The sequence below is a fragment of the Megalops cyprinoides genome, chromosome 12 (genome assembly GCF_013368585.1).
Source record: "Megalops cyprinoides isolate fMegCyp1 chromosome 12, fMegCyp1.pri, whole genome shotgun sequence".
NCBI lineage: Eukaryota > Metazoa > Chordata > Actinopteri > Elopiformes > Megalopidae > Megalops > Megalops cyprinoides.
In genome coordinates this window covers 25,297,027-25,319,157 of record NC_050594.1, presented here as the reverse complement: position 1 = coordinate 25,319,157, position 22,131 = coordinate 25,297,027, and the positions used below count along the sequence as shown (strand labels likewise).

At 40.5% G+C, this 22,131-nt stretch overlaps 2 protein-coding genes across 2 annotated transcripts; both read right to left on the bottom strand.

Moving 5' to 3' along the window:
* Nucleotides 1–11,807: 11,807 nt before the first annotated feature.
* Nucleotides 11,808–17,875, bottom strand: pnn (pinin, desmosome associated protein). The gene is made up of 9 exons (XM_036542063.1): nt 17,544–17,875; nt 16,113–16,184; nt 15,905–15,973; nt 15,658–15,733; nt 15,469–15,563; nt 15,155–15,230; nt 14,704–14,859; nt 14,461–14,599; nt 11,808–13,349 (listed from the first exon to the last, which is right to left on the bottom strand). The coding sequence occupies exons 1-9, from the start codon at nt 17,654–17,656 to the stop codon at nt 12,097–12,099; spliced, it is 2,049 nt and encodes a 682-aa protein (XP_036397956.1). The 5' UTR covers nt 17,657–17,875; the 3' UTR covers nt 11,808–12,096.
* A 778-nt stretch (nt 17,876–18,653) lies between these two features.
* Nucleotides 18,654–21,759, bottom strand: gemin2 (gem (nuclear organelle) associated protein 2). Its single transcript, XM_036542662.1, has 10 exons — nt 21,339–21,759; nt 21,064–21,148; nt 20,765–20,854; nt 20,585–20,644; nt 20,369–20,482; nt 20,197–20,241; nt 20,007–20,075; nt 19,327–19,437; nt 19,013–19,071; nt 18,654–18,909 (listed from the first exon to the last, which is right to left on the bottom strand). The coding sequence occupies exons 1-10, from the start codon at nt 21,455–21,457 to the stop codon at nt 18,873–18,875; spliced, it is 789 nt and encodes a 262-aa protein (XP_036398555.1). The 5' UTR covers nt 21,458–21,759; the 3' UTR covers nt 18,654–18,872.
* Nucleotides 21,760–22,131: the final 372 nt, after the last annotated feature.

Sequence of the window (22,131 nt, the reverse complement as noted above, 5' to 3'; positions counted from 1 at the left end):
GCATATCTTTTTAACACATAAGACACACTACAAAAACTGACATTAAGGATCTAGTTACGTGAAAGCCTGGAGCATGGTGTAGCATTCATGTTGAATAGTACCTCTGTTCTGAAAATCTGAGCTCTCTCCCCTGAATGGGCAACCTGGTAGCTCAGACTGTCAGATCAATCTGACAAAATGGTTATGCGCCCAACTGAAATTATGGGTAGCATACTGATTTGACCATATTACAACTTTTTTGATTACTTTTACATCTCTGTAAAAGATTTTTATAGTAAATTTCAGTCTATCATGTCTGTATTAATCTATATATGTCTATATATTGTTGTGTCTTTATGTAGATTTCAGATACTGTTCAACAACGTCAAATGTCAGAATGCTTAAAAGAAAGGACAGTCTACAGGAAATGTAATACCAAAACCTTAAAACAGGGTGTTTCACAATGGATACATTCAGAACAAAGAGGAATATATAGGCCAATTGGTCAAATGCAAAGAATAAACTTGAAAAAAGTGAAATAATAATGTTACGCCTCCAGCGTTGAACAATGCAAAGCTATAGTTAATTTTCATGTGGCTTAACTGATTTTGTTGTATGGAGAACTCTGTTTAAAAATACACTAACAGGCCTAACCTATACTCTGTGCAACATGTCCATTAACATTAGTCTGAGATGTTGTTAGTATGTTAGTCTTAATTTTAAACAAAAAATGAAATGTTATAATGATAATAGTAATCATAAAAATTAGATTTTGAACACCCCTTCAGTGTGTGTGTTAATGTGGGGAAGTCTGTTGAACTTCAGCTAATAAATATATTATTGATATCAAACCTTTGATTGACAATGTTTGGTAGATATAGTTTCAAAACATTAAGTGACAGACCTATTTTTGCAAATATGTGACTTTTTACTGCACATGTGAGTACTTGAATGAAAATGTCTCAAAGGTTAACTCTTCTAATTTGTCATTGATTTATGAAGCTTAAATTTATTATTTCACAACTTTTAGGTGTTGCATTGAAATGTCTCAGTGTAGTGAATACCTAAACAGATTTGAACTCTCAAATGAATTCTCTTGGATACTTATCCTCACAAGTATATGGAGAAAATGTTTATATCTTCGTCATATGCCCAATTAAGCATATTGCTTTGGGTTAGCCATTCTGAAAAGGTTAATGAGTGTGTATACAAACATCTAAATTGCACTATATGCAATGACATGAAAAAATACCACCATGAATACAAAAGGTCTGGCTGGGAACAAATTGATTGCCAGTGATTCACATAAAACATCCAGGCCCTGTCAAGCACTTCACTCAGGAATAAACAAGAATTAGGTTTTCATTGGTCTCAATTTGAACAAACTGAATAGCGTTTGATTGAGCAGAGCAATTCTTTGTTTCCATTTCAGTCGCTGACACATTTGGGCTTTCTCTGTATTCTGTCACAAACTGAAAAATCCAACTACATTGACGGCTGAGTTTAATAGCAAAGTTTTGATTCATTTGAAATCAGGAATAGCAATCTGTAAGATGGTTCAGACGTATACATCAGAGAAACACTGAATTTGAAATATACAGAGATGACTTTTGCAGCGTCTGAATGTCTGCCAGGCAGCTCAGTAAATATGTGGAAAGCTTCTTTTGTAAGACAAGCTTTTTATTCTTATATAACTGAAAATTGACATCATATTTTACCAGTGCTCTGTTACCTATCTCTGGGTACTACACTGTCATGGAGGAAAAAAATGTTTGGAAAAAGACTAGTTTTCCTTGATTTACCACAGACACTGCCATTTCATTTTCAATATGCCTCAAATCCAGGAACAGTATCAAACTGTCTGTGGGGGAAGAAACACATACTGCCCACTGGTGACTATGGCCGGCAGGAAAAACTGTCTTGCACTGATATCTGCACCCATTTGTCATTCATTTCTAATAAGTTTGGACCAGGGTCTGATCCGCTGGCCATCTGAGGATACGGGGCTTGGGCAATTCATCACCCGGATTGCTGCAATAACTTCAGGCCGCAGCACGAATCAGAGGTCAGTTCGTCAGTTCACGCTAAGGTTCTTTTTTGTACCTTTTCCTGTAACAAGAAGTTAATGGTAACACAGACGTGTTGTCTCCCAGCCCTGGGGTACCCAACTACCTTATTTAGTGTGAAGGTGCCTATATGTCTCCCCACTAACACCCAGCCAAACAAAAAAATTGCCAGTCATTTCTAGCGTAGGAACACTCATAATCTCAGTCCTGCTACACAAGTCTATGAAATCAACAGAGCTACCCCTTTTCTTAGGATTTGGTTTTCGAAGCACTCTGACTGTATGTGACTGACGCAGATGTAGGCGGGCCAGGAGAAAACCAAGACCACCTACAGTGGACTGCTCTGCTTGCTCAGGGGGAGTGTCCCAGAGGAACAGCCTTGGTGTGCATGCCTCTTCTGCTTGCTTACAGGCGGTTCGGCCCAGTGGTCACAGAGGACGTGAGCTGCACAGTGGTAGGCGTTCACTTTGATATGCTTCCCACCCAAGCCGTCTTAGCCTCTGGGCTGCATCCAGCAGGGCTTTCTGCTTTGTAGTGGGATCTGTCAGAAAACAATGCGTACACGAGTCTCTCCTCTGCTCCGCTTGGCTGGAGTAGCCCCATGTAGGAGGGGTTCAGCGTTGTCGACCCACAGCAGTTGGCGGGCACTTCAAACAGAATGGGATATTTGTGTCCTTCTGAGTGATCATAGGGAGAGTGTGTGGGTATGTGTCTATTTTAAAGAATGTATACATTTAAAAAATAACTGCAAAAATTGAATGTACTGCCCAAAATATATGCCCTCTCAGATGATGTTATGGAAGCTGTCCACAGTTGAAGCATGAATGACAGTAGTGCTTCGCTGAATATCTGTAAGGCTTTAATCTCAAAATGTATATCTTCCCTTGAGAGGAGGGGAGTTATGGAGAGATGTGTTCATGTTCTACACTGCCTTGTCTGACAAACCTGGCTCATATCCCTACAAAACACTGACAGAAGCCGTAATACACCATAGTCTGCTACACAAGAAAAAGTTCAACATTAGAAAAGTCAAAAGTTGAAACATAGTAATAGACAACCTTATGTAATACGGAGAGAAATATGCATCCGCTGAAATGATAAAAAGTGCATATTCAGCCAAGACTGTGAGATGATAAATCACAACAATACTTTGTTTTGCATTGCAAATTTGCCTTGGGCTGTAAAAAGAGGGTCTTCTGTGAACATCTGCACAGTAGAGACTGAGTTTCACTGAATGATGGGTAGTGTCTGGTGGTGCAGAGGGGAGGCAATGTCTGAGTGCACAGGCCTCATTCTGTGTAAAATCAGCCTCACCTCTGACCAAGGACCGAGACATCCCTCCATCCCCCTTTGACAGTATTGTAAAGGTGGCGGGGGAATGTGCGCTATTGCACTTGTGGAAATTAGCAGATCTTGGCTTTATTTGTGCAGACTTTGCCTGTTGAGTAAAGCAAACCGTTGAACTGAACATGTGAAAAGGACTAGGCATAGGCTTACTCGATATAGATTAGTCAGATAGCGATATGCACTCATCTCTCAGTTACACTTGCACTATGTGCCCATTGAGTGTTACCCAAAAATGCATGGGCTTAACGGTCTCATCGTCTTGACACCCCTGTTCTGGTGTACCCCCAGTTGAAGCAACCCCTTTCCCAAGGAATCCTTCCCACTGTTGAGAGTCTATAATACCAGAATTATTTGACTCGCACAATATTTCTTATTTCGCACAATAAGAAGCTGCTTTTTCATGCGCGAATCCGTGCCTGGGCTCCTCACTCGCGCCAGCCGTCAGCCACCGTGGCCCACGTCTCCGTCACAGATGCCGCCCTGCGCGGACATCTCCCCGCCGTTGCCATGGCGCTGCGCCTGACGTCTGCAGCGCAGCAACCCTCAGTCAGTTGAGTAAGCTCTGGCTGTCGTTAGCGGGGAGAGCTCAACCATTTCGCAAAACGCCTCCTCAGAAGAAGGCAGGGTGTGACAGCGTGCAGCAGAGGAGAAACTGCTTCCTGGAGATGCACTATGAAGTGACAGCTTTGCGTTCTCACATTTGTCTCTGGCTCCTCTGGCTAAATGTGTTTATAAAGCACTGGGGGGCATCCGTTACGTGTTTATCATCTTTCAAATGATTGCAGGCCATTAGAAATGTTTCACGCACACTCAAAATTAGAGTAAGCATTTAAACAGCAGGTCTCTCCTCTCTTTTCCTGTCTTGTCAACTGTTGAATTAGGCTTAAAATCTGGCCATGGTGAGTATACTGGACAAGCTGGCTATGTAATCAAGTGTTTATGAAATGATTCACACCAGGCTGTGCAATAAACTGAGGGTATTTTACTCATATTTCTATAATAAAACAGCACATAAATTAGTATCTTCTATGCTCTGTACTGTATGTTTCCCTGTAAATGCATTCAAAATAAATAATACATTGATATGATTTTTTTTTTCTCAAAATGCAATCCTATTTTGCCTGAGTTTGGATGTATTGATGGTGAGGTTTATGTAAAACCTTGCAGGCATTTGACTCCTCAGCTCTCAACTCTGTGTCTTTAGCCAGGAGGAAGCGCAACTGACAGCCTATGTTCACTGACCGCTGGAGCTGAAAGACGCATCACGCCACTGCTTAGAGGGCAAGACTCATGATGGCATGGCTCACAAATCTCACAGTTCCTATCAGCGAACAACTCACAACTCTCACAGCTCTTATCAGAGAACAATTCACAACGCAACTCTCATCTTGCTCTAATCTTGGGGGGAAAAAAGCAGACTCAAAATTCACAAGCAAAAAAAAAAATCAGACCTCATCAGAGAAGTATCAATAGATAGAGATCACAGTTAATATCAGAATGAAGACAAATGATCAAATTTCACCGTATCCATACTTTCAATAAACACAAACCATTCTACAAAAAAGAGCAGAAAAAGTAGATGAGGGGTTTATTTCATATGTGGGTAGAGTGATGAGCCCTTGAAGGTAATTGCACCACAGTATTATACTCACCAAATTTGATACAGTAAAATATATCATGAGCATGCATTATGAGGCCTATGTTTTGTCAATAGAAGATGCCTATTATAAGTTGTTAATGCATTTTCTTTTCAGTAACATCCCTCATGAAAGAAGTAGCTACAGATAAACATTTACCTTTAAACTGATGTATTCTGGTCCTGTCTCTGTCATGAAGATCTTTAAAAGGTTAAACCATCAGCAAACTTGGTTATATGGAATAATTCTGACTATAACAAAGAGATTGGTTTTACCTAAAAACAGTTTTCTCTCTAAAATAAAAATGAATTCATGTTGAGTGTAAAAAAATGGATGCTTTTCACATTATCCACGATTCAGCAAAAAGGAGATGTGATAGATTCCCATCTGCTACTGAAGTTAAACTTGGTTAACCTGCTATTCATCAAAATCAGGTCCAGCATCATTAAACGTAGGTCTCATCCTCTCACTCATTTCTTCCTCACAGGTCAAGATATTGCTCAGCGAGGAGAATCTACCCTTGCGCGCGATGAGTGTGCAGCTGAAGAGATGGGACCAAATTAATGAGCCAGTGAGGTGACAGAGCGGAGTGCTGCACGCACAGAGTGCACAGACCCTAGCTGAACTCCCCTCAATACGGAGAGAGAGAGCGTGCAGTCCTCCAGGTCGGAAGCCAGCCACTGTTAGTAATCCGGGCTACGTGAGACAGCAGCAGCCGGGCAGAGAGGCCAGAGTGGGGACAGGTCTCCCTGGGGTTACAGACGAGAAAGCGTCAGGCCAGCAGTCAGGGCCGGTTTAGAGGTTTTTCAATTAAAGATGACAACGGATTCCTCCGGGGGCCTTTGCTCACAAAGCTTTCCCCGCCCACCGTCGCCAGGGTAGTGGGTGGGCTTACCCTCTACCCACAGCCACCTACTCACTGCTGAGGGCAAGAGACTGGAAGATCTGAGAGAAGTGGCCTCTCGCGCCACGGTGCTGGTGAGCTCCCCATGCTCCCAGAGAGAGAATGACGCCTTTGTGCCTGCATGTGTGCAGCGTGCTGGGTTAGGAGCTGGAGCTGGTGATCCAGGAGAAGAGCTGCTATTCCAGACCACTTGGTGCACAACAAAATGCTTTCTCGTCCTGGTCATAAAGAGCCTCAGTTCATAGCTTTTTCATAGGTAAAGTAAGAGGGATGCATGTGTAAGGTTAGGGAATGAAGAAAAACTCTGACAAAGACTGAAGAATGAGAAATCGCTCTCTCTTGGTTTTTGAAAGGTTTGCTCAGAGCTGTGTAAGAGGCCTCGTCTGGCCCTGAGTGAATGACCAGTACTAAGAAGCTGAGGGGCTGAGGAGACACTAGTAAGATTATGCTTACAAGGAGTTATTAAATGTTCTGTACTGTCAGCAATGGCAGCTGGCATCTCTAGGTTCTCAGGAGGAAAAGTAAATGCCATGGGCTAAAGGTGAAACAAAATTATAACTACTAATAAGAACAGCTATTGAAGGCGCCTCATAGGCTACCACACCTGGCAAGCCAAGAGTAGGCAGCACACATTTTAAATTAACTAGAAAGCTAGGTACATATATTCCTATTCAACAGACTACCCCATGCTGAAGGAGTTTCATCTCCTGACTCTGTTTCTCTGTCAAACCTTTTCAATCAAAAAACATGATAGGCAGCAAGCTAGCTACAGTGACCCAAAAATAAATACATTTACACACAGAGTACAGGTACGACAGACAGTCACCAATGTCAGTCTCTGACGTCTAAAGAAACAAAGGTTACTGAGACTTGTTTTACTACTAACCTACAGCATATGGGTTTATAAAGACCACTGCATTGTTTATGGAAGTATAGGACAGAGGGTCATTTCAGGGGGGCATTTCTGAGGAAAGAAAGGTTTTGTTATATACAATGAGAAATATGATAGTTTGATTTCCTTCCACTCATCTATAAAATTACTCTTCTTTTCTTGTTTTCTCACAGAACTGGAGAAGCAATGCCTCAAATGCTTACCTGGACCAGTCTCCCTCAAAATGTCAGCAAAAAACTCCATTACCTGTTTAACAGACATAGACCAGTTAACATGAAGTCGGTGTCAAAAAAAAAAAAAACACCCCATTGTCCTCATTAAGCTCTGCTCAAGCTCACTGCCTTTGATGCTACAGGCAAAATCTTGTGATTGATCTGAGTATCGGAGTGCTTTCACTAGACCAGCAAAACTGCTGACTGTAGGCAAAGTGCTGCTCTAGACACACACCTGAGGGCAGTTGGGAGGGTTACATCATATTTGCAATCCTTTACAGCACCACAGTACCATATGTGATACCCACTGCAAAGTATTACAGTATATTTCATCTAATACAACTTGAATTCAAAAAAGGCCCCTTGTCATACATAGTGACTGACTTTGTATGAAATGTATACGCAGATTGAAATATTTATATTCCAACCAGAATATATAATTATATTCAATTATATCATATTTTAAGAGACAATATTTACACACACACAAATAAATAAATTTTGTAGGTATCTATACAAAACAACAAAGACAGAAAGCAGCAGAGAGAGAATGGGAGATTTGTGCTCCAGCAAGAACTGCAAAAGACGGATTTATTTCAAACACAAACGATGATGGTAACCTGCTGATTGCATCAGGCAGGTTACTGTCCTCCAGCATCCTCATTTCCTGTTTTCTGTGAAAAACCTTCTCAGCATCATTACAAACTGTTGTGTATCTTGCAATTTTCTTACCACAGGATCAATAGAGCGGATTTATTATCCAGCCTCATCAAAGACACACTGCTAATGAGGAGCGGAACAGCTGACTGGTCTCTTTTCGGTCTCTGCTAGTGGAATGCCCGAGTCTGCGTGTGGTGAATGCAGAGGCTGCCTCTGACCGACTGCAGAAATACTCCCTCGCTCTCCATCTCTTTCTCCTGCACACCATGACACAATGCACTTTTTAAGCAGTTCAGAAAGCCGAATACTCCAAATACATCAGGCAGTAGCTATTTGTGTGTCCACTACTGTTGGCTAAATGAGTAGGAGCATGGGACTGCATGACTCCAATAATAGTCACGGTCAGAACCAAGACTTACATCTTTGGTTGAATAAGCACTCTGGAGATAAAAGATTTAGAAATGGAAGGAGGCAGGAATGTACACACCTACAAACCCAATTAGAATGAATAGGACCAATGGGACAAGGTGGCAAGTCTGGATGCAGTACAAGCCTTTTAGTTCTGCAGCTATTAGTCCAAGGGTACTAAATATGAGGATATTTGAAAGCAAATTGTTTAGACTAGAATTGAGTAGCCAGAATCTCGTGCCAGTTACTTATAGGGTTTTATACCAACTGTTACTTCCATTATACTCATAATGTAATCGTCACTCCTTTTCACTCACAATTACTGATTTAAAACATGTACCATGATAGAGCACTTTTTCGTAACAGCACAGAGCAGGTGGCCATCTTGCCTTCTGACAGCTGCATTTCTATTGAGGCTCTACTGACACCCAGTGGCAGTCTCTTTTATTGCACTTCCTCATCAGTGCTTTCCATTCTACTGGGAACACAGCCAGGGTTTTAGGTTGCAGTCTGAACCAAATTTCAGTAATTATAAATTAGTGTCAGACATTGTATATTTAAAGATATTTCTCTTCCCATTTTGGAAGCATCACAGGCCCTTCACTCATCTCTGGCCTCTGTCCTATTCCCAGACTTCACTAGAGTCATACTCAAGTGTAAAACCTTGCAAAAAAGTCTTTCAAACCTCCTTCAGGCTTTTGCCTTAAATCATCTGCTCAAAGAAAAAGTGTACCCCTGATCCAAGACGAGATTTATTTCAAGGAAGGTTTCCTTCACCATTGTCTCCATTTATACATTTTTCAGCTTCTGTGTCTCTGTATGTTTCTTGAGTGTGGGCCAACTTCCACAAATCTGCCAGGAGCACAATTCTTCCTTCAGCTCAGTTCTTTCATTCCAATCGCAAACTAACTTACCAATTGTGACCCAGTTCTAAAACCATGCTTCTCAATTCCATTAAATTTTGGTGTAACCCTCCATCATTTAAATTCAATTAAATGCAATGAATAAAATAATGAAAACAATTTTTTAAAAAATAAATAAATAAAATTGTGCGAGTCACCTGAAATGATTGCGAACATCTTTTGCATGTGACAAACCATGCTGCTATTTTAGAGTGCATTAAGCATGCGGGATTTTGTGTTGCTTTTTTGATTGCATTTTTTTTTCTTTTTTTTGCCTCAGATGAAGTATGCTGCAACCATACTGTAAGCTTTCTTTATGTAACCTTGAAGGTACATGAAAGCGCTGTACTATAAGAGCTGATGTGTGTTGAGTGACCAAAGTGGAGCATTATATTACATAAATATATAATGAAGCATTGCAACATAGGGCGTGTCAGACAGGATAGAGGAGGACAGTGTGTGGTACACTACTGTGGTTTTGTTACGGTGGGTACAGTCCAGTGTTTCACTGTAGGGTAAGAAGAGTAGGTACTAGTACAGGTCACTTCAGGCCAATGGGGAAAATGCCAAGTCGTCACATTTTCTTTGCTGCTCATGTACCACTGAATATTAAAAGGTGTGCACCAGCTGACTCTTCATGTCTAACACTGTGCCGTGTGGCAAACCAGCATGTTGACTGAGACTAAAGAGAAACCTGAGCCAATCAGAGGCATTCGATTGATGGCCCACTCTAGAGGAGGTGGATTTGCAAATTAATCCTGTTATATGCATTCTATGGTCCACTGCCTTTAACTTCATCCACTAATTGCCCTAATACTGACATACTGTGTGAATTCTGAAAAAATTCTGAATCAACCACTTCCAATGTAGTGTCTATTAAGAATACATTCAAGGCTACTCATCCAGAGACAGCCGTGCCAGGAAGAACACACAGATGCATCTTTCTCCCTATGGGGACTAAAACAAGTGCTTTGGGAGGCACAAACTCCAAGGCATCAGCTGGTGATCTCCAAAACAAGCTTCAGTAGATGAAGTATCAGAAAGTGCCATTCAAAGCTGCTTGCATGAATGTGGCATTCACGTCAAGGCTGGAAGGAAGAACCCACTTCTTCGGACAAAGCACATGAAGAGCCACTTTGAACTTAGCAAACTACATCTGAATGACAATTGGAAACATGTCCTATGGCCAGTTTAAATAATAATTATAATAATTGAAATTGAATTGAATTGAAAACTGTTATGTTTTGGTGTAAAACTGAGGATTTATGCTGTGAAAAACATCTCAGCAAGAAGTTTTAAATAGCATTTTATCGCAGTGTAACTTTTGAAATGTGATTTTTGTTTTTGGTTCTACTCCAGAGCTAATGTTTCTTTTTTTATTTCCATCACTTCTGTTCCCTTCTGGCAAATCCACCGAAGGTGCTGCTGACACAGTCTCATTTTGTTGCATCATCAACTTTGTGAGCCCAAGCGGCCTTTTTGTCTTGAAACAATGTCTAGCCTAGTGCCTCTGACCATAACTGCTTACGCTGTGCAATGGCTTTTATAAATCCAGTGGAACTGGTGGTGCAGAAAGCTTCTTGAAGCCGCAGCATTCTACCATCTTGATCTAGGAGAGACATTGCAACTCGTGTTCCCACAATGTGCCCATCACTGACAGACCGTGATTGGCTGCAAAGTGTCATTACACCCCTCAGGACAAATGACAGCGTGTGACTGGAGTCCAGCCTCCAGCATACAGACAGCGCTAAAGTATTCTGTTTATAGACAGGGTATACTTGTCTTTCCATTTTAATTAGACCCGACATTCAATAGATGGAATCTAATATGTCGTACTCAATCTACTCCACTTAGTGAGGTGATAAAGCACTTGTGCAAGTGTCACTTAATGGATGACACGTCTGTGATCAATATACATCATCTGTATACCTTTTCAAACAGAATGAGCATGAAGACTCATCATTGGAATGGCTTCTTATAGAACTAATAAGACCTACACTAAGTATCCACAAACTCACTAAAATGTTTAACTGTTTCAAAAATATTGAGTCGATTACCAAATCTAATGTTATTCTTAAAATATACTAAATATTTTCATATTATTAACATTTTATATGTATATTAAATGCTGTATGGAGGTCTATATCTTTTGCTCACTCAGCTTCCCATAAGATAGTGGAGCTATTTAATGCTCTGGGGCTTAATATCACATCAACACTCATGCATGAACACAAAGCATATGCATCCAAATAGCAGGCATATCACCGCCTGAAAACATTTACAGTAGGGACAAAAATGAATCAGTACTGTTTTTATTTATTTATGAACAATGGCTGTGTTTTATTTGTACAAAAAGTCAACAAGGGATTTCAAAGTGCCCCTCACAAGAAAAACAATCCATAAGTTACATAAGACGATATGACATTTACACAGCTGATTAACAGTTAATTACAATGTTTTTACTTTACGACTGAGACAAACTGCCAAAAATACATTTCAAGTTCAGTTTCACATGTAATGTTACATCAGCATAGCATGTGCTGAGCAAGATCACTGACTCAGTTAAGACCATTTTTGATTATGCTTATCTGCCCACAGCCTCTGCTGAGGGAAATGGCAAATGAATCACTTTATAGGCAATACTGTTCTAAAATTTTAGAGCATGTTAAAAAATCCAGATCACGCTCTTTCTAAACATCAAAATCACATTTATTCATTTTAAATTGCAAATAAGAGCTATATAGTCTTTATTGAGTTTTTTCATTTTCCTTTAGTCCCCCCCCCCCCCCCCCCCCACGTTTGTAATCCAGTGGGTTCAAGCCCACTAGCTTTGGAAGAATGACATTAAGTCTAAAACAAAAAATGGGTCAACATGTCTGACAAACATTAAGAAGGCCATGTAAAAGGAAAAAAAAACAACCAAAACAACCCTACAGCATCTGTAAGAATTTTTGAGAATCAATATGTGATATTTAAGGCGTATTTTACCATTCCTTAGAAATCTCTTCATGTTGGCTGTGTGCAATCCTTTCCTGCAGCAAATAGTTTCTCTTTGAAGAATACAAAGCCTGCCAATAGTCTGGCCTCAGTTAATGCCTCTTGTCCTTCCTGTCTGACTTCCGATCCCTGTCAGTACGCGAGGGCCTTTTCCCCGACCGACTGCCATCTGCATCACACCTCTTCTTGTCTGACTTTTTATCTCTGGAACCTTTGGCATCTCTGCTGCTGCCCTTGGATGACTTATGGCTCCTCTCAGCACCCGCTCCCCCCCTCTTCCTCTCCCTGTCCCTCTCTTTCTCCGAGGGCCTCCTCCGGCGCTTCCTGTCCCTGCTGTGGCCCCCACCACTCTTGCCCCGGCTGCGACTCCTGCTCTGGCTGCTGCTGCTGCTACTTGAGCTGCTTGAGCTGCTGCTGGAGCTGCTCCTGCTGCTGCTGCTGGAGCCAGAGCTGCTGGCGCTGGAGCTGGAGCTGCTCCCAGAGGAGGAGCTGCTGCTGCTCCTGCTCCTTTTCTTGTCCCTCACCTTACTCCTTCTGTTGCCCCGGGCGCCCGGCCCTTTGGCCACATCCTCCACCTGTGTCGGAGGCGTCTGCTCCTGCATCTTCCCCTGCCCACTGGGCACAAGCCCCCCCTGCTGTTGGGGACACGCAGCCTCATGGCCTACTGCTGCTACTGTTAATGCACCAGCTGGCTCTTGCACTAGGGGCCCCTGTGCCTCAGATGGCTGTGCTTTCACGGCAGCGCAGGTTTCAACACCGTTCTCTTGGCTCACTGACTCCAGCGCAAGCTCCTGCTGACGATCTGAACAAGGCTCTGTCCCTGTCTCAACCCCATCTTCCACTCTCCCCCCATTACCTACCTCCATCTCCACTGGTGCTGGGCTCTCCCCTTTCGGTTCCTCCATCTGGATATCCTTATCCCTACACTGACCCTGCTCAGTCTCCCTCACCTCCACAGCAACATCCGCCTGCTCTTCTACCTGCCTGACCTCCCCTGTTCCTTCATCAACATCATCGTCATCGTTCTCATCCTCCTCTTCCTCCTCCTCCCCCCCTTTTCCTGGTAGCTTCTGTTCAGGAGTAACGGCATCTTCCTGCTCTCCACTACTCTGCACTACACTGACCTTTCCATCCCTCTCTCCTGCCTCCTTCATCTCGACATCATTCTTTTTACCTGTCACCTCCACCTCCTGCTCCGTTGGCTTACCCTCCTCTTGCTCTTCCTTCTTCGGGTCTTCATTCTGAGCATCCCCTTGGTCTTTGCTCCTGATTGTCTGGCGCCTGGGACGCGCCTCCATCTTGTTCAGCTGTTCGGCAAACTCTGCACACCTCTCTTCAAACATCACTGCAAACAGACGGACAGCGCAAGGACAGATTTACCAAGGAACCCTTTTAATCATTTTAATCATACGTAAAACATTCGACTATTCAGTGACAATCGGTTAACTAACCCTATACATAGCCTCATTGTTCAGTGCACTTCACATATAAGAAATACTGATAAAAATCAACCACACAGAGCAACCAATAAATGAGAAGCAATCCTATAATACTGTTGTTTAAATACTCTGCTAACAATAGTCAAGCTTTCACCTTATGAGAAATCATTTGTCTCAATAACACCCACTTGTGTTCACTAGCACATACGTGGAAAAAAGCTGTTCAGACTTTGAAAATATTGGCGTAATAAATCTGTATCTTGTGATAAATTACTGAAGCCTAGAACAACAAGTATTTTGGGCAACACAAGCTGTGCTGCCAAGTGCCTAGATGTGTGCCTGTTGTGTTTAATTATGTGCGCGCATGCCAGTTGACAGAGAAACAGTTGACTTTCTCTACATCTACACTGCCTTCATTAGTGTAAAGGGATGCAGCTGTGAGAAAAACTGGGCATCCCATAATCTACACTAATATTGTAACTAGACTATCATGAGGGATAAGGGAAAACGGATGTAAACTAGACAGAAATATATTTAGTGTACACAGTGACAATTAAGACTTAAACATTCAAAACAAGTGAGTCTAAGTATTTCATTTTTTAAATTCGCTAAGGCCACTCACTATGTTACTGCACCGTTGATCACACAGTGCTAGCAAATCATATGGTGACATTCAATAACTCATAAGTAAAATAACAATGTGATTCTTAATACATGATTTCATTAAAAGAACACTGGACATTCAAACAGTTTCTGTTCCATGTTTGAGACATGTGTCTAATGACACTTCTCAAATAATTCAAAGAGGACTGTTTAAAATAAATGTTTAAATGTTTACAACTTTACTCATTCTTCAAATCACCACATTTAGGAAGAAGTCCCTCATAAGATTCCTGAATGGCCAAGATCCTTATGAATGGAGTGCACTGCATGATGACATTGTAATGTTTTTCCAATCAAGAAAAAAAAAATCAGCATCTTAGTCAGTAATACAGAAAAATGGGGTTTGCTGCTCACCGTTCATTTTCTTCTGAGACTCCTCTAAGAGCTTATGAGTGGCTGAGCACATCCTACCAGGAACATAGAAAATTGCAGGCTTGGTTTTTGTACGGATGTACTTAATTAATTTGGCATTGTGCACATTCCACTCTTCTTGCTGGAAAAAAGATACATAATTAGCTCAAAGACAAAACAGTTGTGTGGTGAGGCACAAAGTCTTGCCTTTAAACTACAATGCCAGGGGCGGTAGTGGGTACTTACCAACTGAGCAAGTTCCACTTTGTGTTCCAGTAGTCTCAGCTCTGTCTGCTTGGCACGTCTTTCTTCAAAGAGCTCTCGTCTTTCGCTCTCAACTTTTTTACGCTCTTGCTCTGCTTGGATCTCTAGTTTTTGTTCAATCTCTAAACGTCTTTTTTGCTGCAAGAGAAATAGGTGGCTTATCTTCCATTTCCATCTATATACCTCACCTTCATCCATTACATTAGCAACAAAGACCATTGTTAAATATATCAGATCATTTTACCCTCACAAACCAATGCTTACGCACAGGTTGTGTTCTGTGAATGGATGCTGAAATCTGTAAATCTGTTACTTTGGTGTATACTTATGTATAAAGTTTCAAAAATGAATCTGAACAGTTAAAGTTCATGTTATACCCAGTGGGCAACAGTGCTCAACAGCCAGTTACCAAATACTCTCTGGATGTTCTTACCCTCTCTGAAGCCACCGTAGACTCCTGTTTAAACTTCTGAAGAGTACCCATCAACAGGCCGAACATACGCCGATTCCTGTGGGGGGTGGGGAGACATCAGTTACAACAGAATTCAATTTTAGTTCACAAGGTTTCTGCACATATAGTGCTGCGAAACATTTCTCCCAAGAACATAAAGCTTTATCATCATCAAAAGCTGCTGAACAGTCCAAGGCCTTTTTGTACAGCTACAAAACCATTACTGTATTATGTCCATCAGCCACTGATAAACTGTGTTCTCAACTTAAGACAAGGTCGAAAGACTTTTTTGTTACCTTTGCTTTCCCCTCTCGTCCATGGTCTGATCCTGGATAAGGTCTCGGCGTGTTCGTTCTTTGGAGGTAGCAACAACTGATGACTGCAACGCTGGCTGTTGACAGATGAAGTCATTAAGTGTTGTCAAGAGGCAGTCTCAAAGAGAAAAGGTTTTAGTCAAACCTTCCAAGAATTTCAGGACAGCCGACCTTTTTGACATCGTCATCATCCTCAGCGTCGCTGTCATGGCGTGAATCTCTCCTCGCTCGCTGATCTCCGGCCAGCCTAAGAAATCATTCAGGGAGTTTAAAAAGGTCCAAATACCTCAAAAAATTTTGGCAAACAAAAAACAGATAAGAATTAACAGCTATGAGACTCCATGGTCTCATATTAGGTGTAACATGAAAACATTAACTACAATTAATTCACAGCAAACTGAAGTAAAAGTTCTCTCACCTCAAGAGTGCCCCTTCAATATCTCTCTGTTTAGCTGGGGGTCCTCCTCCGCTGTCCGAGAGTCCACGCCTTAGTATGAACAGAAAGATTGAGTATGCTTTAAAGTTAAAAACTCTCTGAGACTGAAATGGCTGGCACAGATTGAAAACGTGCACAAGTTTCAAAAGAAGCTACTGTTTGCATGAAATATCAAAAAAATGTGCTTTACCTCAGTATATTAATTCCACGCCCCCTACCTCCACCTGGGCCTGAGATGGTTAGCCTTCTAGCAAGGCCTGGTCTGTGGAAAAAAAAATTTTGAAATCACACCATTGAAAACATGTTCCCCAAAACATTCTACAATGTAATGCATGTTTGATGTTCAAAGAAGAAGATAACAACTGAAAGGGTGTAGTTAAACTTAATAAAGACAAATTCAAACAGTTCAATGGCTGAGGTCAAATACTCAGAAATCATTCTCAGCTAAGTAGTTTGAAAATACCCAAAATTCATCACCCATGTTACAACCTGCGGTACTATAGACTAGTGTTTCTCACTCCCAACTCTTGGTGGCCCACTGTCCTGCATATCTTCTATCTAGCTTTGCTCAAAACACACTTGACTGAAATTAGTGTGCATGCTCTTGATTGCTCAGCTAATCAAAAGCGCCACTGATGAGTTCAGTCAGGTGGGTATAACAGGGAAAGATGGAAAAGGTGCGGAGCAGAGGGCCCCCATGAGCAGGATTGAGAATCAGTGCTATACACAACTATTTCCGACTTCGTCCACATCAACACCTTTGTAGGTAAGACATTAATTTATTAGCTACAGTAGGATGGGCTAACGTTAGTTCAGCAATTTTACCAGTGAACCGGACAAAATATAATTAGTAAAATTAACATGATAATCATGAATATTAAGATTAATTAGCAACCTATCCAACAGTACGCAGTAATGTTACTTCTCATTTACTAATCGTTCACTAATGACCAATAATGTACGTGCATACTTATTTAACTTACTCTCCTTGCTGTTTAAGTTACATGTTCACAATTGTCCATCTCGGGTTAGTCAATAACGTTCCCCATCTATATACAATGAATACGATAGCCAGCTATCGTTTACATCCTTGCACACTGCAAACGTTAACACGATATACGATAACGTATCGTTAGATATGTCACTGTTTTAGCTCAAAGTTAACTAGCCAATAAGCAAATTATAATCAACCTAGATCTAGACAACAACAATTATTAACGTTAGCCAGAAAACAAACTTACAATCACCAAATGCAGACTGGCCTGACATTAAGGTCACTGCTTAGCTGACTCTGGTGGGCTAACGTTTCAAGAACTGTGCCAGATACCGAGCTAGTTAGCAATGGTGGATTTGATTTGACTGGTTGATGTCAAAGATAACGTGGTTAGGTTTTGTTTCAGGAAGCCGGAATTGACACTGAATGTGAAACCCATTCAAAGACATGCAGATAATGTAGCCTCCTAAAAAGTTACCAAGGATCTAGGTAACATCAGAACACACCACCATCGTTAGCTTGTTAGCTACTGCGTCAGCTGTGTTTGCATTGATTTAGTGTGGACAGTGAACTACTGTAGCAATCAAAATGCTTGTATTCCTCCTTCCTTTTTTGAAGAAAGCTTACCTAAGTTCGTTTGGATCTCTGCCTGTCAATTTCCGAATATTTTCATCCACATTTTTTAAGCTCTCTTTCGCTTTTTCAAGCTGATCCTGCAGAGTTCGCACAGCAACGGCCATTTTACCTTCTTTCCCAAAGCAAGTAGCATCTCCGTCGCAGTTCTGGGAGACGCACTGTACCGCAGCCTCATTAAATGCCTTAACTGACAGCTCCTACATCCAATACATGTTATCATTTATTTCCTTAAACTTCACACATTTCATGTCACATAGATTAAAATATGGAAATCTCTATAAATCTACGTTAAAATGGTCACTACAGTTGTGAAATACTTGGATGGGAGACCGCCCGGGAATACCAGGTGTAAGATTTATGGTTTGCGTTAGTCTGGAATCTAAGTAAACAGAATACTACACCCAAATTGACTTACGTTATAAATGTATTTCTTTAGATCTAAGTATTATTGGCAACAACAAGGACAAGGGACCTAAATCCTGAATCGATATGAACTTTTTTTTGTTTGTTTGCTTTCCTCAGCCTAAGCACACATGAATATTGCTAGCTAAATATAACACGTCTTTCAACAAATCCATGTTACTTGGAGAATATTAATTGGAAGGAACTAATACAATATACAATATTTCACTATTGAAAAATGAGTAGTCCAAAACAAAACGAGATTACATCGCTTTCTTTGAAATACAGCGCCAACTTAAAGCTCAACTACAGATGTTAAATTGAATGTTTCATAGATGGTTTCATCCTTATAATCTAATACAACCAATCACATAATCTATGCAAAACACCAATGAATGAAAAGTGTTTCAATTTCTTCTAATGATTCTAAAATGCCTAAAAGTAAGACAACTATTTTAAGTGTATTTTACATTTGTACTGTTAAAATGGAAAATGAAACCTGCTCACAATCCTTTAACGACAATCTTGTGCAAACAAAGGTGCATTTTTGGTGGGGTTTTTTTTTTCTTCTTGCATTTCTTTTTTGCTTTGAAAAAAAATGTAATACCATGAATGATTTCAGAATCATATAATTTTATTTCCAGACATTTGATGACATTAAAGTTTACAACATAATTGTTTCAATCACCTTGTATTAAATGTACACAATATAAAAAGTGATATCCATCTAACTGGATATTGTTTGCCTATCTTAAACTATACAAACCAGTTTTGCAGCCAGAGGAGTCAGGTGGGTATCAAAAGGCATACAAATGCTGTTTCATTAGAGTGTATTGACATCACCTTTTTTCCCCCAGGTCAATAAGGTGATACCCATTTGTACTCATTTTGAAGCATCTCAAATTTTGCATGAAACAATCAGTCATTATCAGCCAAATCATTCTGTTCAAAGTATCTGCAAGAGAAAAAATAAATATTAAAACTATGCATAATATAATCACTTTCTCAAACATTTGGTTGTGCAATATCACACTGTATAAGTGATAGTTAAACTGTACCTGGCAACCAAACAAATCATCAAGTTTAGCGCTGACAATGTCTCATCTTCTTTATTCTCCTGGAACAATTCAGAAAATTAATAGCAACTTTCACAACAAGAAAATCTTCAGCTGTTATTTCAGCTCCACACCCTGTTCAAAGACTTGGTTTTCTATTAAACAGCTGCATTTGTAAAACAGAACCCAAAGCACTTTAGAGTTAGGAAGTAAGCAACCTGATCCAATATTTTTGTGCCATATCTCCTTTCACCATTCTGACAGAATAACTTCAAAAAAAAAAGTTTAAAAAATTCATACAATTAAAAAAAGCTTACCAAGTTGGCTCGCACTTCAGAGCATCTTCTTGCCAGCTGTCGTATGAGAGAATGGGCTTCTGGCAGTAGAGGCTTCTCAAGAGAGGCTAGTAATGCATAAAGCCATCTCCCCTACAACGAGTGAAACTCACTACTTAATTTAAGTGGATGTAACATGCTGTGGTGTGTGGTTTGGACCACTCAAGCTGGAGGACCAGATCAATTGCCCAGTGGTCTGAGACACTTTGTGACTGCTCTGGAACACCTGTGTAAGCCCTCTCTCACTGTACAGTGCCTTGTCCAGCAAACACTATTAATATTCTTCATTTGCAGCACCTGTTATACAATGGTCCGGTGGTATTTATCAGCATGCTATACATAATTGAATTAATATTTGTTCTTCCCTTTCAAACATGACAGCTTCACTTCACTTCTGTGTGTCATACAAGATCACAACAGGAAAGTTTTACAGAAGGAGCAAACTACCTTGTCTAGACCATTAACCTGAGCAATGTAGACCAGGGACAACAAAATATTACAAATCCTCACTAAACATCTGTGTGGGATATCAAAGAATAATGGAATAAATGCATGACAAATACATGTTATAACATATTTCATTAAATTCACAGTTGATTTGCATTTACAGCTACAACAGTTAAAAGGCTGCATTCATAAAGGAACTACATGTAACAACTCACCAGTTGTGGGACAAATTCCCTCTCCCCAAACCAGTTTATCAAATACTCCAGCACTACTGAAATGGAGGCCTGAGGGAGACAGCACAAATTAGAAAACAGTGCTCTAAAATCTTTCTGACGGCAAATGCATGCTGAGTTGTAGAGTATGGAAGTAGTGTGCAGGTTACGTGTGGTATATGCAAGTACTCACTTGACTCAATCTACACACGATACTCAGAAAAGGAGGAAATCCAACCTGAGGAGACAATCACATAAAAGCAAATGGGAGCAACAACACAGCTAAAACATCTTAATCTTTTCCTGTGTTGATCGTTCAGTTGTATAAAATGATTACCTTCTAATACACAAAAAGGGGTTTATACCTTCACATAGTCGAGCCCTGGGTCATCACTGTCTCTTTGTGTAGGTGTTGCGTTGTAGTAAATTTTTTCACCTAAGCAGAACTTCTTCCATCCTTCCTCATCATCTGGCTTTGGCTAGGAGTACAAAAATATTTTCCTTGGTTTAGACATTCATGCTCCTCCATCATAAACAAACATGATTTCAGGTCAAAAAAATCAATCAAGCTTCATACTGACCATTATCACATTGTCATCCAAAGCTTGGGCCTTCCAGTGTTGTCTGTGTTTGTTAATACTCTGGAAGTAATTTAGCACAATTAATAAACAATCATAACTGGCTTCTAAACAGTACTTGAAGAAATCCACACAACAATGCTGAAGTGCAAGGTTTTTTTGTATTGCTTATGAAACAATTACCTGTCTGACTTCTGAAAAGTTGCTCACTTGCTGCTGTTGCCATCTGAGGCTTGGAGAAAACCCCATAGGAGCAGCTTGGCACCCTGTAAACTATGAACAACAGTGCAATGACAATTACAAACACATTCAAATGTATGTTTAGTCACATTAAAAATAATGTGTTACATCTATCTAAATTTTGTAATGGATCTCATGTGACATTCTAAATTTTGCAACGGAATTCAGAAGATGGCTTAATAAAATATAACTTTTGAACGGGCTTGGTTGCTTTCTTCACATATCGAATATTTGGTACTTACTGCAACGTTCACAGTTTGCTTCTTTTTTAGTTTCTTTGGGTCTATCTGCGCGACAACAACGTCTGGACAAAGGGACGCTTCCAGTCTGAAAAAACATAGATAGCATGCTGGCATACTTGCTCTATTTTTGCAACAGTGTTACTTTCTGAATTTAGATTCTGTGTCCGACAATGAACCGTGTTTGCAACACTGCAAGCAAAGTTATGGAGAGAATGCAAGACATTAGCTAAACGTTTAAAAGGAAAAACGTGGATGTATGCGATCAGTAAACTTACTGAACCTGTCGTAAGTATTCTTGGGGATTCCTTGGGGGTGCACTCAAATCTAAATCTCCGGTATCGCATATTTCTACAGGCAGAAGCCTTGGCATCAACTCTTCCACGTCGGATTTCATGCTCGCGCTTATTAATGAACCGGCTGCTGTCGCCACCAACAAACAAAAGTCAACTGTAGTTCTACCCGACTATAACGAAATAAACGCACTTGTATTTCCTTCCTGTATTTCGGTAATTATCGACTACTTAGCTAGGCTAGCTAGCTAACATTTTTCTTAACTGTGCCAGTCGGTCCCCAGACCGCCATATTGCTTCATGACGTGTATCGAATGCGCCGGTTGTCATGGCAATACTGTTTCCCTAGAAATCAAAATGTACCTAATAGGTAATCCCCTTGTGAAGGTTAAACCATTACACACGTTGTTCCAAAGTAGAATATCAAATATATTGTTAATAAAATGTTTGTAATAGTTCGCAGCAACAACTTTTACAGGCGCGTTGATAACGAACATACTGGCTAGGTAGATTAACTTTATTAGCTAACATTAACATGATAGTTAAGAACATGGAAAAGACCGAGAGCTTCATGTTTTGTTTCCAGCGAGTTACACAACTAACGGTCAGGACGATATCCGACAACAGCTTTAATACTACTTACAGTAGGCCTAACTTTGCTGACAGTGAAATCTATGCATTTACCCATAATTACTTAAATGTTGTCCAATTTAATTTAAAGACCAAGAATGATCAGCTGCTTATTTCTTCCTGCTCCCACCTACGATGAACTACATCC

What these genes read in the sequence shown, in the direction of transcription:
- gemin2 (XM_036542662.1), bottom strand. Translation starts at nt 21,457, where the DNA reads ATGAAATCCGACGTGGAAGAGTTGATGCCAAGGCTTCTGCCTGTAGAA. An exon ending in ACTTTTCAGAAGTCAGACAG is followed by an intron (nt 20,645 to 20,764) that starts GTAATTGTTTCA and finishes AATTACTTCCAG; the next exon opens with AGTATTAACAAACACAGACA. An exon ending in ATGATTTGTTTGGTTGCCAG is followed by an intron (nt 18,910 to 19,012) that starts GTACAGTTTAAC and finishes TTTCTCTTGCAG; the next exon opens with ATACTTTGAACAGAATGATT.
- pnn (XM_036542063.1), bottom strand. Translation starts at nt 17,656, where the DNA reads ATGGCCGTTGCTGTGCGAACTCTGCAGGATCAGCTTGAAAAAGCGAAA. An exon ending in ATGATGACGATGTCAAAAAG is followed by an intron (nt 15,564 to 15,657) that starts GTCGGCTGTCCT and finishes ATCTGTCAACAG; the next exon opens with CCAGCGTTGCAGTCATCAGT. An exon ending in GTCTCAGAAGAAAATGAACG is followed by an intron (nt 13,350 to 14,460) that starts GTGAGCAGCAAA and finishes GTCTGTTTGCAG; the next exon opens with TGATGTTTGAAGAGAGGTGT.